This window comes from Acipenser ruthenus, chromosome 20 (genome assembly GCF_902713425.1).
Source record: "Acipenser ruthenus chromosome 20, fAciRut3.2 maternal haplotype, whole genome shotgun sequence".
NCBI lineage: Eukaryota > Metazoa > Chordata > Actinopteri > Acipenseriformes > Acipenseridae > Acipenser > Acipenser ruthenus.
The window spans coordinates 29914296-29934065 of NC_081208.1; the positions used below are offsets into that span (position 1 = coordinate 29914296).

Consider the following 19770-nt stretch of genomic DNA (forward strand, 5'->3'; position numbering starts at 1 on the left):
TTCATAAATAGGCAAACAGATCATAATAAGGAAGGCGTCCCGTCCCACAAATACAACAGCACGCAAATGTTACCCATTTATTACCAATGCAGAATGACTGGCCGGGATCATTTGCTCTTATATATATATATTCAATCTCAAAACAGGAAGACCACCTGTCTGTTGTGACAACTTAGATGGCCCCTTGGCCAGTCATTATAAGCCAGCTGGACTGCATTTTAAAAAGAGTGACAGGAAAAACGCTCCACTTGACAGCCACACTCCAGAGCGATATATTGTCAATGACGTGTTTGTTCCAAGTGTGCGGAATGGCCATCAGGTTCCTGAAAGGGGCCTGCTTCCTCTTGCTTGCGCACGTTCCTTCACATCAGCTCTCTTCACTCAAGCCTCTGTACAGCAGCAGCTCCAGCCCTGCAGCAGAGCAAGCCAGACCAGGCCAGAGATCTTACACGCATGGGGCTCTCTGCAGGTCCCTGGGGGAGTTTCACTACCTCTGATTTGTCCCTCTTGAAATCTACGGCGCAGCTGAACAGCTTGTCTAGGCTGTTAGTGGGAGGGAGGGTTTTAAATCGATAATAAATAGTGGAGGTTCATGACAGTATTGAGTGAACAATGTGAAGTGACTGGAGCACTGGGATCGGGGGGAGGGTTGAGGGGCACTGGTGTAGGTGAAATCCTACCAGGTGAACATAAAGCTGCAATATATATATATATAAAGCATATACGTTGTTATATATATATATATATATATATATATATATATATATATATATATATATATTGTTTGTTAACTGCACTGGCGACAATGTCTGAGGGATCAGGGTGTTATGATGGTGGTCTGATGAAAACTGTGAGGAATATGGAAATCCAGTGATGCATGTGGGGGGGGTAATTTATTTTATTGGTCCAGAATCCGCAGTACATTGAGCTTGATACACAGGAAAGATAAGATCCAGCCAGCAGAGGGTAATGCAAGCTGGGGGAGCAGTGCCATACAGCTCCCTCGATAGCAGGTCCTGCTGAACATGCAGAACTCTGCTGTTCCGTAGATTCCCTGTCCTCTCCCTCTGGGCGTGGAGATCTTTCACTGAATCTTATTGATTTGTGCTGGAGTTTCTCTGACTGTTTCAATTGCACTGGAAAGAGCGGTTGTTCCTGTGTACCTCTCAGATTTCTCTGTTTGTCCTTTTCATAAATGTTGTGAAAACTGAAACCCGAACAGAAACTGGTGAGCTGGGGGTGACCAGCTGAGATTGGGAACACATTTTCACTGGCCTCTTACTGGGCAGGACTTTTTTATGTGGGATAATGTGCCAGTAAAGCAAGGTAGCGGTCATGTTGGAACTGCCCCACTCTACAATTGCCCACTGTACAACTGTCCCACTCTACAACTGCCCCACCCATGCAGTAAAAGGATTCTGTGCCCCAGTGATGCTTATAGTGTATTTGGTTAGACATTTCTACTATAACAATGGGAAAAGCATGGTAAAACTGTAACGATAGTGTGCAAAACGAGTGTGGTAAACTTGTCTAAGGGTGCCAGCATCTAATTCCTCCTGGGTTTCTCTCCTCCTAGCTACCTAGACAGCTTAGATCGAATCGGGGCCGCAGACTACCAGCCGACAGAACAGGACATCCTGAGGACCAGAGTCAAGACAACTGGAATCGTAGAAACTCACTTTACATTTAAAAATCTCCACTTCAGGTCAGTCGCTGTCTGTCTAACCCTGAACCTAACCCTAACCTTGAACCCAGCCACAACCCCAACCCCAACCCTAACACTAACCCTAACCCTAACCCTTGCAGAATGTATTCCTTTATCAAAGAATGAAACTTTCTGAAGAATTTTCTTCACGTAATAAATACTGTATGGAGATAAAGGTTTAGAAAATGAATAAGTTCACTAACAACTGAGCTCTTGTTGCTTCCCAGGCTCTTTGATGTGGGAGGCCAGCGATCAGAAAGGAAGAAATGGATCCATTGCTTTGAGGATGTGACAGCGATTATCTTCTGCGTGGCGCTCAGTGGCTACGACCAGGTGCTGCATGAAGACGAGACCACGGTGAGTTCCACACTTCTTGTACCGTGCACCTCATTTTCAAAACTTTGTTATGGATTTCAAGTAAATCCACTCACTTTTATCAAGTGCAATTCCTTTTTTCTTTTGCATTTCAAATTGGATTTCACTTATTGCTGTGTTTTGCTTAGTTTTCCTGTTGAAGTAAATATGCAAAAGTGTGATTTTTTTATTTTAGTTTCAGAGCTTTATTAATGAAGATCAATGTATGTTACCCAGCTTTGAGGACCAGCCTCTATATGTGTAGATTTCCTTAATATATCAATGCATTTTGCAGGGCCACATGGCACTATGTATAACCTGTTTAATAAAGGGGACTCCACAGTGATAGAAGTCTAAGTTAAAGATGCATTCAGTGTCACAGGTGTGGGTCAATCTACTTATTATATCTGAGTTTGTGTTTCTCTTGCTTGCTTTAGCAGTTTAACAAGAGATTTCTTTTCTTCCCTCGATAAGCCCTATTATGTTTCAGTGTGACAATTCATAATAATTCTGTATTATTGGGTTCTTGTAGACACAAATAATACAGAATTTCTTTTTGAAATGAGGCTTGTGATTGCACTGTTGCTCTGAATAACCTTGAATGCATTTTCTTTGCAGGTTGTTTTTGTCAGTAGGGAATCGCTCCTGTGTGTAGAACCCTAATGGGTGGATCTGTAAACTGAGTACAGTAGCAGAGTGACTCAGCTAAAGAGAAAAAGAAAGAACTTCCCCGTGAACTGCACTGAAATTTTCATTTGAACACCATGATGTATTTTTAATTCAAATACAGGCACTTACATATCTGGTCCTCACTGTGTGATGATCGCACTGCAAAATGATCTTTCTTCTCATATAAAGGTTCCCATTTTCTCAAACAATCGTACCATTAGTGCTGATAAAAAAAAAAAACAACAGAACTAAATCATCTTAAACCTGTCACGCAATTTAAAATGTCATTTTCAGCCACCCTTTTTAACACAGTGCATTTGCAGATTCTTTAATCTGCACAGGAAGCTGACTCTAATTCATGAATTAATGAATATTTGCACCCGCTCAGCTGGGTTCCCCTTTGACTAATTCAGCACAGCTATTTCAGTTTCTATTGCCTATTCTTACATCATTCGGGGCAAAGGCTACATTATTCTAGAATATCGGAACATTTCAGAAGTATATTTAAGTGCTTTTCTTGAGTATTTGAGGATTCTATGATCATCAAGCAATTGCAGGTACAGAAAATATCAATACACCGTTCACCATTGATTTCATTTGCAGCTGTTTTCTATCTTCAAGTTGTTTTAATGTTAATATTACTGTATGTAACGTGTCTACCTGTTTTGAATATTTTCTATCGCTCTGTATTGTCTAGTGTTGTAATGTGTTATACTGTACTGTATGTATGTTGGACTGTTTTATAGATACAGTAACTGGATGCAATGATGCTATTGGTTTGCAAAGCTGGGAAGCACGGCGTGTGCAGTTTTTATGCTTTGATTGTTTCTCCTAAATTTAGTAATGCTCAGTTCAGTGCAGTCTTGTCCTTGACATTGTATTTGCTTTCAATATACTGTGTGCTTAGTGTTAACTGGTAAGAAGGGAAACATATGTGATGTCATTGACACATACAGTATGGGGTGAAGGCAACGTCTGTCTTTTCAATGGTGGTTCCCAAGACTCTTTTGGGTGCGTGTCTGTTTTCTCTGCTCCCTGCACCCCCGTGCCCAGGCAGGAAGGTGGGCCGTGCAATCACCGTGCACCCTAGCTTCGGCCTTCTTGCTCCAAACATCTTCCAAGCGCCTCTGCACTTCACAACATTCCTTCCATCGGCTGACTTTTCTAACAAAATGCTAAAAACACAAGCGATTTTGAGAGACCAACCAAAATTTGGCAGGTATGAAGCTTCTCTTAAAAAAAATGTCAAAAACCTTCCAAAGAGTTGAAAGCAGCACTCTGTGTTTGTGTGTGTGACTCCTGTGTGTGACATTTGCCATGAGCTCTCTCTGTCTCTCTCTCTCTCTCTCTCTCTCTCTCTCTCTCTCTCTCTCTCTCTCTCTCTCTCTCTCTCTCTCCCTCCCTTCACCACCATTGATGAAGTTGCGGACTGTGCAAGTCCTCTTCCAAATTTGTTCTCCTATCCTGTGTTTTTTTTTTCGTTGCCTTATTTTATAAAACGCATGACCTTGATGGAAGACCTGTGATGGTTCTTGTCAGTGCATTTTGAATCAGTGGGCTTCTGTCACCCGGCTAAGCTAATTGTCATTTCTCTCCCGTTGTGGCTTTTTTTAGTCCTGCTAACTTCTGCAGTTCACTGTACTTTCTATGTTAGTGTAATCGCACCCTAACCGTTATATAACCCACCTCCAAATCACGCTGCTGTGAAGGTTGAGGCAAAGTCTGCAACCCTTGAGTGACTGCTTCCAACTCTCAATTAATTCAAGGATCTCACCCATCCTTGGTTAATTTAACCAATACAATGTGTGCCGGGAAAGAAAGAAAGAAAGAAAGACAGAAAGAAGTTTGCATGACCTGAAGAGTTAGATCCAAACATTGGGCAAATGCAGTATTGCTGCACATGCATGGTGCATGTTATACTAGTGCATTGTCAACCCTGCAAGCTCTAATGCCCTGTAGCAATTAGTTGTGTACAGACGGTGCAGTAGTGTGTCAAGAGAATGTCGTTTTTTCTTTTCTTCTATTCTTTTAAATGGGAAGCTTGTCTGCAGATCTAGGCAGCTGATGCTGTGTCCTTTCTGTTTACAGAACCGCATGCATGAGTCCCTGAAGCTATTTGACAGTATCTGTAACAACAAATGGTTTTCTGACACCTCCATCATCCTCTTTCTAAACAAAAAGGACATATTTGAGGAGAAAATTCTGAAATCCCCACTGACTATCTGCTTTCCAGAGTACACAGGTAAATAGCAGCCTACCAAAATAACCAAATGTTTCTATAAACACACTGAATAAATATACCACTTTGCTATGTTTAAAAAATGAATTCACCTGCCCTTGATTGCTTTTAGTACTGTTATCAAGCAGTACGTTTACTTAGCTCTGAAGCACCTTTGACTATAAGACATTATAGGGCAGCTGTGTGCTGTACACTGATTGACACAGAGATAGGCAGAACTAAAAAGGATCCCAGATGGTTTTTGGTGCTTTAGGAAAGCAGACAGCTTCGGAATCTGAAAAGGCAGGTTTAATTAGCCGTCAGTGTAGTCGCTTATACCTATGAGTCTGACAGATTGCATCTGCAGCTGTAAACAGCTCTGTGGAGCGAGTGGGAGGGTGGTAAGAAGATTCTAGTGACACTGCAGCTGAAGAAAGCTGGAGTTTCACCACCCTAAGTGGATGTCTTCCAGCTGACTGTAGTCATTAAAGACTACCTCATATTTAGCTGAATAACGTGCTCGACGATACCCTTATAAATATTTACCACAGTAAATGCATAGCAGAACGGGTATTGTAAAGCAAAAAAAAACGTGGCAAACTATGGTAAATGAAAAGTAATAACCGTGGTAAAAACTGCTAAACTACTGTTCAGATTTGCTGTGGTAAACTTGTGTAAGTGTAGCTTAATTCACTAACAGACCTACAGTTTCAATCTTTCATGACGTTGTTTTTTTTTTCTTTCCATCTTATTTTTCCCCCTGTTCCCTCAGGCCTGAACTCCTTTGCCGAGGCTGTGGCGTACATCACTCTGCAGTACGAGAGCAAGAACAAGTCTCCCAACAAGGAGATCTACTCTCACATCACCTGCGCCACCGATACCAATAACATCCAGTTTGTCTTTGACGCCGTCACTGACGTCATTATCGCTAACAACCTGCGAGGCTGTGGATTGTACTAGGGGCAGACAAAGACACCAAAATAAAGAGTTCCTTCTCATCAGGTTTACATCCACAAGTGTTCAGCCGGTGGAACTGTCTCACTGCGCTGATCTTTACCCTTTAAAATTCACAGCGGTTAGAACTTCTCCCTCGTATCTAGGAACACTTTTTTCCACTTCTATAGTAGCCTATATCTATAGCTTCTTTAAAATCCTTCCTATTCACTGCACTAAGAAACCAAAAGCTTTTAAAAACGACTTAACAAACGTAGTTTAACTAGAGGTGCAGTTTTAAAAGAAATGACAAGAGTTTACCATTCGAAACTGTGATTCTGTAAGTGGCGGCAGTGCTCTGTTGAGATCATGTGATCGCACAGGCTCTGCAGTACAGTACTGGTCATTTCTGTCAGCCGACAAACACCTGTCTGAATATAATACGTTGTTGCTTTAAAAATGTTGCTGGAAAAAATATGCTGTATACTGAACATTTTCTAAAAGGAGTTTTAATTTAAATTAAGTTAATATCATAATATGAAGGTTTTTATTTCTAACTTTGTGTGGTTGGGCAACCCATCCGGGGCTATAATATACATTTAATATCAAACACTCGAACAGGGCCCCCAGAGGATACCTGTCAAGCAGGTGTTTACAGCGTGCAAGACTGCCAAACGAAAGTGGCATTGTTTGCGTTTGCTTATTTTACAAGATGTACGTTGTCAGTTAGGACGGAGTGACGCGTGCATCTTCTAATACAACGTGACGTGAACGCTGTTCAGTTTATTTGTAAATAATGTGGCTTCGTGTCTTTGATTTTCACTGTGTTCATTGTAAAGGTCGGGTCAGTCACGGAGCTAATTTAATAGCTCACGCTTTGCTGTCTAAATTGCCTTGCATTTAGTTTTCGCGGTGTTAAAAGCAGGGGAAGTGGGTGAGGTCATTACTTAGCGCTGAGTGCGTTTACATTTTGTCTTGGGTCTGCTAACACAAAGGTGCTTTTATAGGCTCGGACTAATAAGAGTCAGTTTCAAACGTCAGTGTTAATATTTTGACTACAATATTAGTTACAGCGCATGTAACCTTCACTACAATGAACTACTAAATGCACATCCTCCTCACTTAATGGATTCCAATAGTGCAACCTCCTGTAACAATTCAAACTTGTGCGTTTGTACCAGAGCTGTGTTGATACCGTGCAGTACACTCAGAGAGAGAGCAGAGAGACTGATGCATGTTCTTTGCCTTCTACTGTAGAAGTATTACTGAAAGTTTTAGTGACATTCAGTGAGGGGTGAGTGTTTGCTTTTGGAAAGGCAAATGTTCACTTGGCCGGCACACCCCACACCTGCATGTTGAGATTTGTGCCAAAATATCCATTGAGTGCTGCTTGCTTGAGTCACTGTGGCCTTGAAATGTTTCTCGAATCAGACACCTCTTTATTATCCCATAACTTAGCGCTATCACACATGATTCAAATACGGTCACCTGGCCTCATACATATTCTACAGACCTGCAAGGCTTTTAATATCAGACCATGCAGGAGAGGTCTTTTCTATTTCACCCAAGCCAGCAGTGCTTCAGTGTGATCGGATGTGCCACTTGTCTGATTGGCTCACTTAAACTGCTTTTTTTATTGCCTTTCAGATATTCAGTCTTAAAAGTTTGCAAAGCTGTTGTACTTGAGAAGCCTTAGAAAAAACATTCTGAACCTCACGGACCACCAATCAATCATTAACGATAGACGCCAGCTTAAGCTCTTGAAGCTGTCACTGTAATGCCGGTCTTGAGAACTGCTTGTCCCATTTATAATAATAAAACTTGGTATGGAAGTTTAATTTAGCACAACGTCTTGCTAGCGAATCTTCAGAACTTCTGCCTAAATCTAATGACATTTTCTATTAAGAAAAGACTCAATTTACTGTGAATGTAGAAGTGGTGAGTACAGCCGGTCTGGTGAATCTTGGCTGCTCACTCAGATTCCATGAAGCGTTTTGTAACTGTAATTTATTCTGCAATGTAAGTCGTACAAAACCTTTTTTAAATATATATTAGAGGAGGTGAGTTTTAGCATAAATAATATTGAAAATATAAAGAACCCCAGAAGAACATTGCTCCACACTAAACTTGAAATATTAAACGTTGAGCCGTACAGTACTGTGCAAGTCATTTCATTGACAGTTCATTTCGAATGCAGTGGAGGTATTTTCAATGCTCCATTAAACCTACAATGTACATGACTCCAGTATTGCGTGATTTAGCAGTGTGACGAGGAAAGCATATGCAGTCATTAATGTTGAGTTTAATGGTAATTCATTTGTAAGCCCTTCGGTTTCGAATTACATTCCCATCTAATACTGTCCCCTACCAGCCCTGCTTAGCAGCACAGGCCAGTGTGCAGGGACTCCTCTCAGTCTGGGTTTCTGATGTAGCAGAGATCTGTATTAGCCAAATGGGAGCTTTCCCCCCTTCATTGTATGAAGGCTCTGTCAGCTTTGCATGCAGTTAAAACAGTACTTTATACCCTCTGAATTTGCAGACATTTTTTTTAATATCCAATTACTTTTGCAGGGGGGGTGTATCCTTCCCTTCCCTCCAAAGAGCAGTGTTGTAGCCAAATATCATTTTGATAAATAAAACGTTGCAAAGAAAATCGCCCTGATAAATGTTGCCTTTTCTGTTGGAAAGGATCAATAAATAAATAAATAAATAAATATTGCCTTTGACTGCTGAATGTAGTTTTGCAAGTTATGCCTACTGGCCCATGCAAACTTGGTTTGATGACAAGAGCTTTTATTTTTGGAATGGGACAATGTCTAATTTTGTTCTTGTAACGGACTGCATTTGTCTACATTATGCGTCCTAATTTTTTTGGCTAAGCATGGATGGGAGTGCATTCAGGTTAAAGCTACTACTGCAGGTTTGTAGTGGTAGCGACGTAGTTATACAGGACACTGCAGCATGAGTTTTAGCAATGTGCAGCGATTCCAGCAACTTTCTAGCTGCAGAAAGAAGAACTTGGTAACCTGCATTGTTCCCGCCGTGAGAAAGTTGCTATAACTTACCACATTGCTAACACAGACGCATGCACGCACGCACCCATGCCCGTACAGACACTGTGCTGAATATATATGAAAGCCCTGGTATCCTCATCAAGTCCCTTCAGCACTACCCTCCGAACGGCCCGTTCGCCCAGCTCTGTAGATCACCTGTTCTCTTGCTTGCTCACACGTTGCACTTCTAATTTCTTGCACGCTGGATGAAAGCTGCATTTTAATGTCATTCTGTATTCAAGTGGTTGTCAAATTGTTAATAAATCCTTAGTTGCTGTAATTATTTAATGATTGGTGGTTAATGTATTTATTAGTAAGATGTTAATAAAGTGCCAGCTCTTTCCCAGTGTGAGTGTGTTTAATTCATTCTCTCTCTCTCTCTCTCTCTCTCTCTCTCTCTCTCTCTCTCTCTCTCTCTCTCTCATTCAGAAACATTTGATTTTTTTCTCCCCGTGAAACAGCATTGTGTTTCAAAATGATTTCAGTACAGGTATTCACAATTTAACAAAGTGTTTGGAGTCCCTCTTCACGGTTGTGTCATCCTCCACATGTGAACCATTTAGCTTGCTACAGTGACTGGTATCTACAAAGAAGCCCTGCATCCTGAGATTGCTGCTGGTTCATTGCGGCTGGCTTGGCGTTTTAACTTCAAGCTGTCTGTAGCCAGTTTATTTGCATGGTCATACTGAAGTAATGACTTTTACAGTTAAGGTGCATGTCATATTAACTGATCTTGTTCCCCTTTTTTAGAATGAAATTAGCTTTGACTGAAATCGTAGGCATTTTGGACAGTGCTAAAGTATGATTTTATTAACCCTTGAACTACTCGGTTATGTAATTTCAACAGAAGCAATACAAAAATGTTTTTAAGTAGTTTTAATTGGGTGGTCCCTCCAGGGCAGGCTCACATTGATGGTCTTTTTCCTGCTCTCTGGATAGACGGGGCTTCACAAGCACCCGAAAGGTGCTGAAAAGGGTGTACACTGCAGTTCTTTGTTTTATTGTATTCTGCATTGATCCTGATGGCTGCAATACAAAATTAACAACATGTTGCTTCCTCTCTGTGGGTTAATACGAGCGCTTAACTTAACTACTAATGCTTTGGATATCCTTTCTCAGCGCATCACTTTGAAATAACAGTCCTGCTTTTCAAAGCTAACCTGTCCCTTTTCTGTCTCTCCTCTCCCTTTCTCTCTTCCTCTCTCCCTCTCCTCTGCTTCCCGCTGCAGAACCGCATGCACGAGTCTCTCATGCTCTTCGATTCCATCTGTAACAACAAGTTCTTCATTGACACTTCCATCATTCTCTTCCTCAACAAGAAGGACCTGTTTGGAGAGAAGATCAAGAAATCTCCCTTGACCATCTGCTTCCCTGAGTACACAGGTAGGAATCACATCACCGGCACAATTAAAACAAATGGGGAACAAATACAATAAAACTGGGCTTGGTGTGCCTTCAGCCACATGGGAAGTGTTCCAAAGGATATTTTAAACCCTTTAAGTTCTTACAGTCATATACTGTGCAATATCTGGGGTCACTTCAGTTTAGGGTGTCATTATAAGTGGTTATATAAATGACTTATAAAAACAAGGAAAAAGTGTATTGTAATAGATTGTTATTATCTCTAATCATTATCTATAACTGGTAATAACATAATTCATAACGTTTTATAGATTGTTCATAACATGTTTATATATTGTGTAAAAAACACTTACAAGGCTCTAAATGAACCGTACCCTGTAAGACAATCGATGCCTGTTTACATTCAAAGGTCTCAAATGTAATTACCACGGCTGTCACTAGATGGCGGTGTCGAGCATTGTTGCTCCCGCTGAAGCAGTTTCTGATCCTTATTGCCTATTCGAATAAGACAGCTTGCGGTTTGTTGGTATTATCAGAAACACATCAAACATTGGGCTGGCACACAGTCCTGAAATTTGTTTTGAAAACCCAGCAGCCCGAGCGCATGTTTTGTTTTGGCCATTAAAGGGTTAATCACCATGCGATTTGTTCGTTGGTAAGACGACCCCTGAGAAAGTTACTGTTGTGACGGCTGTACGGGCATCATGGAGTGCTTTCTTTTCTGATGTTATTTCAGCATCCTCTCCATCTCTCTCGCTCTCTTTCTCTCTCCCGTGTTTTACAAATATAAGAAATTGAAAAGAGACGCAGTTTAAAAATAAATAAATAAATAAATAAGCCGGAGCTGTGCTCAGCGGTACCAAGTGCAGTGTGAATGAATGAATGAAAGAAGGAAACCCCCATTTACAGACTCGTCAGTGTGGCGGGTTATTTCTCCGAGTCTGATGGAAGACGCTAGCCTCTCTGGCGTCATTGATGAGCACCAATTCTCCCGCAGACTGGGACTGCCTCTCAGCACTGGCGGGACCTGCCTGCTGTTTTGACAGTATGGATCATAATGGTCTTTCATGGCTCCCTGATCGAAGATGAGTAACCGTGCTCTGGACGCTGCTAGCATGCCTTTGAAGACCACACACTAAACCTTCATTGTAATGATCTTAATCAGGATTATTATTATTATTATTTATTTCTTAGCAGACGCCCTTAACCAGGGCGACTTACAATTGTTACAAGATATCACATACATTATTTCACATATCACATTATTTTACATACAATTACCCATTATACAGTTGGGTTTTTACTGGAGCAATCTAGGTAAAGTACCTTGCTCAAGGGTACAACAGCAGTGTCCCCCACTGGGGATTGAACCCACAACCCTCTGGTCAAGAGTCCAGAGCCCTAACCACTACTCCACACTCCTGCCCTCCTTGTAACACAGAATTAATCCCGTGTCTCGTGTCTGTCTTTTTCTTAAAGCAAATTTATTTATGAGTTTAGGAGAAGACTGCGTTAAGACAACTTGAACACCTATCGTCTAAAACACCCTTTTCATCCTCTTAACCAATCTGGAGGGGCGTCCTTCCTCCAGTATCTCATGGGAAAAAACATGATGCCCAGGTTGAAACTCGCCCCCAGTCCTGGGTTTCAGACTACCCTCAATTACACATGTACATGATCGGGTATGCTGGACTGTGCAGTCAGACCCCTGTTACAGAATGGGCTCCTCTCCCTATAGCTGCATGAACAGCTCCTAATAGTGAGCCGTACTCAGTAATATGCCTAAACAAGCGTGCATTCCGAGACTGGGTGCAGGACTCGTTCCTACCTGTGCGTCTGTTCACGACCTGAGTGGAACGTGGCTGTGATTCGCAGCTCCACCCTGCTCTGGACTTGGGCCTGTGGTTACGTGGGCACACAGGTGGGTGGGTGGCTGGGTCTCTCTGCTGGGCGGCAGAACGCTCGGAAGCTCAGATCGATTAAACATCACCACGATTAGATCATGCGGAATCCTTGAAGAGAGAAGACAGGCTGTCTGAAATTCACACCAACACTGGCCGGCTGGACACCCACCTGAGATAAATATATAACGTGTATTTCTTTTGTAATTTCATTCAGCAAACAAAACACTTCAAACACTTAACAATTGCTTTTTTGTTTTGTTTTTAAATGGCTTTAGTAAAATAGACCGTGTTGTGGTGACACTTGAATTGGACACTGTAGCAATTATTCATAACACCTCCATAGAGGCTACGTAATACTGTATAATGTACTTCAAAAGTCATTTGAAACCCCACAGAACATGCATATTAGTGTTCTTAATAATACTAATATTAGTATTAGTATTATGTTCTTATAGCACTTCTTACAGACCAGCTGGAATTGAAAATCTAGTGTTTTAAGTGCATTTGTGTGACTGGTAGCCATGAACACTGGATTACTATTGGGAACATTTAAATATTATAGTAGCTTTTGATATGCTTGTCAGTTTTTTCAATGCGATTCTGAAAGATCACGCACGTGGTTATGCAGTGTTATGTAGCCTATATGAAGGTGTTATGAATGCTACATACTGTAGTTTCCAAATCAAATAAAGCATAACCCTTTTTTTGTAAAACAATTACAGTGCAGAATGTTGGTACATACCAGTGAATATTTAATTGTGTTTTTTATAGTAGCCTAGCAGGTAAATACACATATTGTATCATAACGTTTTTATTTTAAGGAATGTTTTTTTTGTTTGTTTGTTTTTTAAAAACAGTGCTTTTGAAAAAACGAGAATAACATCTTTGAAAGTGTTACGGATTGATTTAATCGCTTGTTCTGTGCTTGCAGTCTTCACTGCAACACGCAAACCAATGCGTGCGCTCAAAGCAGACATTTTTTTGCGAGGGTCCGTGTCAGAATGCGCTGCTAGCTTACTGCCTGCTCCTCCACGCAGGGAGGAACCAGCTTCCTCTGGGAAGGGCTCCAGCAGCAACAGGTTGCAGGGACCAGGCATCATCTGCCGGGGAAGGAACAGATGGAATCTGGGCTCTTATGCAAGCAGTTAACATGGATGTCAGATATGCTGGCGGGCTGAAGCATCCAGTCAGCTGCAGTAAAACTAACGCCTAGAGTGTCCGCGCCCACCCTCACGTGCTCAGAGAGACAGAAGGACCCTCCCCCTCCCCCCAAGTTGCTTTCACTGCTCAACATTTTCTCTGCACTCCTACAGTTTGTGTGTGTCCCATTTTGCATCTCGCATCTCGCATTTTCCCCTGCTGTTTAGTTTGTAAAAGCAATGTGCTCGGATTGTCAGACGCATCATTATGCGTTCCTATGTTAGGGACTGTAGGGTTCCTTGAGCCCATTCATTTGCATTGTGTTATTGCATTGAGAAAAAATTAAACGGATGGCTTTGGTATGATTGTTACTTTAGACAGCACAATAGCCATCTCTTTTGGTTGTTGACAACTCAACAAAGCATACCGAAGGACAGCTTCTGATGGCTTTTGACTGTTTCCACAACACTGTCAGGTTGTTTTTGAGTTTTTGTTGTGTTAAAGTACTTTGACGAGGGCTGTTCTTCTCTTCCACTTGCCATTGGCGTATGTAATCATATAGGTTACATCAGTCAAAGTGCCTTTATAATAGGAAATGCCAACAGCATCTCATGCACAGCTAGGGTATTGCTTACAACAATGAAGGAAGCCTGTCTATAGAGACAATGATCTAGACATATATGACAGGCAACTAGAACTGAAGAGCAGCTCCTCAGCTCAGGTTAAAGCACCTTAATGCAGACTTACAAAAAAACAACAGTGTAATAGGAGACAAACTATGAGAATGCAAGTTGAAGCTGCTTGCTCGTTATTCTAGGTATTGGGATGCTTTGCAATGAGTCCTCTTTTTTCAACCCCCCCTTTTATTGGTTCTCCTCTCCTTGCTCGCCAGGACCCAACGTCTACGAGGACGCAGCTGCCTACATTCAAGCACAATTCGAGAGCAAGAACCGCTCGCCCAACAAGGAGATCTACTGTCACCTGACCTGCGCCACGGATACAAATAACATCCAGGTGGTGTTCGACGCTGTCACCGATATCATCATTGCCAACAATCTCAGAGGCTGTGGCTTATACTGAGCGCGCTGCACACAAACTCATTTGGTAACGGTTATTAAAAATGCAAGTTGGTAAATAAAGGCGTAACGTATATATATATGACAAAAAAAAAAAATAACGACAAAAAAATAACAACAACTTTTTAGTTTGTCTCAAAGAGCTGGCGATAGAACGGATCTATTCAAAACCCAGTCCCGCTGGCCAAGGAAACGAGAGACATCTCATTCTCCGCCCAGCCCCTTCTCACTGTGTTTACTGATCTCAATGGAACAACCCTTTTTTTCTTACAGAAATTATAATAATATTACGTGTCGTTATTTTATTATTTAAGTTTTTTTTTTATTATTATTACTATTTGTATTATTTATATTGATATTTATTGTGAAAAAGGGGGCTGGCTTGAGGCGTTTTTGCCTCTGATTTTCCATTAAGAACAATACGATTCTCAATACAAATACAGGGCAGGGTTTTCAGTACTTTTTTAGTTCTGTTCAGCTCTTTGATAGTTTAGAAATATTTCTGAGGACACGCAGGACAGCACAATATCAGCTCTTGCTCCATTTGTAAAAAAGATTTTTGTAATTTTTTTTTTTCTTCACTGGTGTGGAATGTGAGTCCTCCCAAGTTACTCACAGTAATGGCTGGATGTTTCTCAAGAGTCTGTGTGGGATGCAGAGGGGTTTCCTTCACTGCACACCACGCTAACGGCATATTAGCCAATTCAATCTGAAATATGTCATATTGGTGCCAACCTCCCCTTTGGCGGGCTTGGGGTAGAAGTAGAACACTAGGTTATTGTAAAGAAAACCAAAATCACGTCAGGAACCTTGTTAGTTGGTTTTGTTTTTTTTAATCCCCCCCCCCTCTCTCTCTCTCTCTCTCTCTCTCTCTCTCTCTCTCTCTCTCTCTCTCTCTCTCTCTCTCTCTCTCTCTCTCTCTCTCTCTCTCTCTCTCTCTCTCTCTCTGACCTTTTGGCCAATGTACAAAAAAATACAAAAACTTAAAATAAAAAGATCCATAAATCACAGCCGTCATTAAAAATGTAAATGTAATGTTGTGAGCACAGGATGGTGGCTGTGTGTTTATTTCCTTATAACACTGTAGGTCAGGTTCTAGAAGGTAAAAAAAAAAAAAAAAAACGTTGATAATAATAATACTACTACTTTGAAAAATGACTATTTCTCGTGCTTTTTGCTATTACAGATCCCCTCCCGCCTTTTTTTTAAATGTTTTATTGATTTTTTTTTTTTGCAACAGTTCTAACAGGCGTTATACCGTTCATAGTGACCGATATTGATGTAAATAGACTGCACAGGATCTGATTGCCCTGCATTTGCAAGCATCTTGACTGCACTGGAGTCTGTTTTCAGAGCACTGTGGATCACATGCAGTCTGGCTGTACAGTTAACATGGTTCATGCGCTTTCTCTTAGTTTCAACCTGTAATCCAAATCGACTTGTTCACCCCTCCAGGTCTGTATAGAAAAGCACAGCCCTCACTGGCCAGTATATTCAAGACAAGATGCTTCTCTTTTAGACTTTTTGCTCGCTCTCTTTCTCTCTCTCTCTCACCCTCTCTCTCCTCTTATCCTCTCTCTCCTCTTTCTCTCTCCTCTCTCTTTCTTTCTCTCGCACCCTCTCTCCTCTTTCTCTCTCCTCTCACTCTCTTTCTTCAGTGAATGCTTTTTTGTGCTGCTTATCTCTCTTAGTGAATGGTGTTTCTCTCATGTGGGATGTTGTGCTGCAAAACCAATCGAATGTAGTGTTTACAATTAAAACCACAGTTTTCATGACTTCATTCTTTGTCCTTTCTACTTTGATCTTTTCACTTTAAAAAAAATAATGATAATAATAATAATAATAATAATAAATTGCTTACATTATTATCAATCACTGCTGTAAAAAAAGGAAAATAATAATAATAAAAACATGAAACATTAAAAATACAACAAATGAAACCCAGTGGCTGATGAGAGCCGTACCTTTGTAAGCTTTCTTTTACCAATCAGTGGGTTTTTTTTGCTATATATTCTAGACACTGCCGGTCTTTCTCTTACAATGGAAAAATTCATGTGATGCTCAATAAAGAGAATGTTTGTCTGTATCCGTGGTCTCCCCAAGTTTGCTTTTCAGACTTCTTGTCATTTTCTTGGCAACTCCTGTAGATTGGGTTAATGTGTGATCAGCAGCAACTGGTTTCCATGTCAGCTGACGATCGGGTGGGTGGGGGTGTGTGTGGGGGGGGGGGGGGGGGGGGGGGGAGTCCACCTGGGTGTCTTTTTAATTAACAGGTTTAAGCACTGCTGCTGTTCAGATAATTGGGAAACGACTTTCTGTGCACCAAGGATGTGAAAACCAACATATCTAACAGTCCATATATATATATATATATATATATATATATATATATATATATATATATATATATATATATATATAGTCTATTTGGTGTATTTTTGGTTTTTACACACTTGCAAAACGCCAGCAAGGGACCTGTTTGAATGATGAGATGGAAACAAGTCTCCCATTTCATAGCAGTTTCACCCATTCCAGGTTTTTTACTATGAGTTTGAGGAGCCACAGTGTATAGGCAGGTGTATACACTGTGGCTCCTCAAACTCATAGTAACACCTGCGGTGTCTTATTAAAGTCATGGTAAAACGAGGCATGGATCAAACTGCTATGTGATGGGAGTCTTACTTCCATCCCTGAAACGGCGGTTATATTTATATCATGTCACCCATTATAATTGAATGAACAGACGCCTGTATGTTTTGAACAGAACCCCTTTAAAGGGATTACGACAATCCACCCATTTATTATTCTATACAGTCAGCCTCGTCCCTGGGGCTTCAGAAGCAGTACTATTGTCATATTTGTAAGTCATCTAATAAGGTTTAACAAAACCTTTCTAACACCCTGCCGTGCATTCTATTTTATGTTAATTTACTAGAAATGCTGAACGATAGCTGATAGCATCATCATTAATAAACGGCTGATTATGATGTATTTTGGAGATTTTCAAATTTTTCTCGAAATGACAAAAAAAATAATAAAAATAAAATACATGCGTTTTCCACCCAAGAGTGGAATCTGATTGACTTCAGGCAGAAGGGTCAGTAGTGTGGTGGTCTTGAGTTCACAGTGAAGCCCCTTCTCTCTTGTTTCTGTTGTGTCAGGTCAGTAGTGTGGTGGTCTTGAGTTCACAGTGAAGCCCCTTCTCTTTTGTTTCTGCTGTGTCGGGTCAGTAGTGTGGTGGTCTTGAGTTCACAGTGAAGCCCCTTCTCTTTTGTTTCTGTTGTGTCGGGTCAGTAGTGTGGTGGTCTTGAGTTCACAGTGAAGCCCCTTCTCTTTTGTTTCTGTTGTGTCGGGTCAGTAGTGTGGTGGTCTTGAGTTCACAGTGAAGCCCCTTCTCTTTTGTTTCTGTTGTGTCGGGTCAGTAGTGTGGTGGTCTTGAGTTCACAGTGAAGCCCCTTCTCTTTTGTTTCTGTTGTGTCAGGTCAGTAGTGTGGTGGTCTTGAGTTCACAGTGAAGCCCCTTCTCTTTTGTTTCTGTTGTGTCGGGTCAGTAGTGTGGTGGTCTTGAGTTCACAGTGAAGCCCCTTCTCTTTTGTTTCTGTTGTGTCGGGTCAGTAGTGTGGTGGTCTTGAGTTCACAGTGAAGCCCCTTCTCTTTTGTTTCTGTTGTGTCGGGTCAGTAGTGTGGTGGTCTTGAGTTCACAGTGAAGCCCCTTCTCTTTTGTTTCTTCTGTGTCGGGTCAGTAGTGTGGTGGTCTTGAGTTCACAGTGAAGCCCCTTCTCTTTTGTTTCTGTTGTGTCGGGTCAGTAGTGTGGTGGTCTTGAGTTCACAGTGAAGCCCCTTCTCTTTTGTTTCTGTTGTGTCGGGTCAGTAGTGTGGTGGTCTTGAGTTCACAGTGAAGCCCCTTCTCTCTTGTTTCTGTTGTGTCGGGTCAGTAGTGTGGTGGTCTTGAGTTCACAGTGAAGCCCCTTCTCTTTTGTTTCTGTTGTGTCAGGTCAGTAGTGTGGTGGTCTTGAGTTCACAGTGAAGCCCCTTCTCTTTTGTTTCTGTTGTGTCGGGTCAGTAGTGTGGTGGTCTTGAGTTCACAGTGAAGCCCCTTCTCTTTTGTTTCTTCTGTGTCGGGTCAGTAGTGTGGTGGTCTTGAGTTCACAGTGAAGCCCCTTCTCTTTTGTTTCTGTTGTGTCGGGTCAGTAGTGTGGTGGTCTTGAGTTCACAGTGAAGCCCCTTCTCTTTTGTTTCTGTTGTGTCGGGTCAGTAGTGTGGTGGTCTTGAGTTCACAGTGAAGCCCCTTCTCTTTTGTTTCTGTTGTGTCGGGTCAGTAGTGTGGTGGTCTTGAGTTCACAGTGAAGCCCCTTCTCTCTTGTTTCTGTTGTGTCGGGTCAGTAGTGTGGTGGTCTTGAGTTCACAGTGAAGCCCCTTCTCTTTTGTTTCTGTTGTGTCAGGTCAGTAGTGTGGTGGTCTTGAGTTCACAGTGAAGCCCCTTCTCTTTTGTTTCTGTTGTGTCGGGTCAGTAGTGTGGTGGTCTTGAGTTCACAGTGAAGCCCCTTCTCTTTTGTTTCTTCTGTGTCGGGTCAGTAGTGTGGTGGTCTTGAGTTCACAGTGAAGCCCCTTCTCTTTTGTTTCTGTTGTGTCGGGTCAGTAGTGTGGTGGTCTTGAGTTCACAGTGAAGCCCCTTCTCTTTTGTTTCTGCTGTGTCAGGTCAGTAGTGTGGTGGTCTTGAGTTCACAGTGAAGCCCCTTCTCTTTTGTTTCTGTTGTGTCGGGTCAGTAGTGTGGTGGTCTTGAGTTCACAGTGAAGCCCCTTCTCTTTTGTTTCTGTTGTGTCGGGTCAGTAGTGTGGTGGTCTTGAGTTCACAGTGAAGCCCCTTCTCTTTTGTTTCTGTTGTGTCGGGTCAGTAGTGTGGTGGTCTTGAGTTCACAGTGAAGCCCCTTCTCTTTTGTTTCTGCTGTGTCGGGTCAGTAGTGTGGTGGTCTTGAGTTCACAGTGAAGCCCCTTCTCTTTTGTTTCTGCTGTGTCGGGTCAGTAGTGTGGTGGTCTTGAGTTCACAGTGAAGCCCCTTCTCTTTTGTTTCTGTTGTGTCGGGTCAGTAGTGTGGTGGTCTTGAGTTCACAGTGAAGCCCCTTCTCTTTTGTTTCTGTTGTGTCAGGTCAGTAGTGTGGTGGTCTTGAGTTCACAGTGAAGCCCCTTCTCTTTTGTTTCTGTTGTGTCGGGTCAGTAGTGTGGTGGTCTTGAGTTCACAGTGAAGCCCCTTCTCTTTTGTTTCTGTTGTGTCGGGTCAGTAGTGTGGTGGTCTTGAGTTCACAGTGAAGCCCCTTCTCTTTTGTTTCTGTTGTGTCGGGTCAGTAGTGTGGTGGTCT

The 19770-nt window shown here is 41.8% G+C and overlaps 1 protein-coding gene across 3 annotated transcripts in view; it reads left to right on the forward strand.

Annotated features, from left to right (window-relative positions):
* Positions 1-16500, forward strand: part of LOC117963679 (guanine nucleotide-binding protein G(o) subunit alpha) — a 74673-nt gene extending 58173 nt beyond the window's left edge. The window contains exons 5-8 of one of the 3 annotated variants that reach the window (XM_058993885.1): positions 1577-1705; positions 1933-2062; positions 4817-4970; positions 14231-16500. In XM_058993885.1, coding sequence (XP_058849868.1) covers positions 1577-1705; positions 1933-2062; positions 4817-4970; positions 14231-14418 — 601 coding nt within the window. In that variant the 3' untranslated portion in view covers positions 14419-16500. Of the gene's footprint in view, positions 1-1576; positions 1706-1932; positions 2063-4816; positions 4971-5718; positions 9274-10161; positions 10316-14230 lie in introns of those variants that run through there. The other 2 variants (XM_058993884.1, XM_058993883.1) reach the window with 2 other exon arrangements.
* Positions 16501-19770: the final 3270 nt, after the last annotated feature.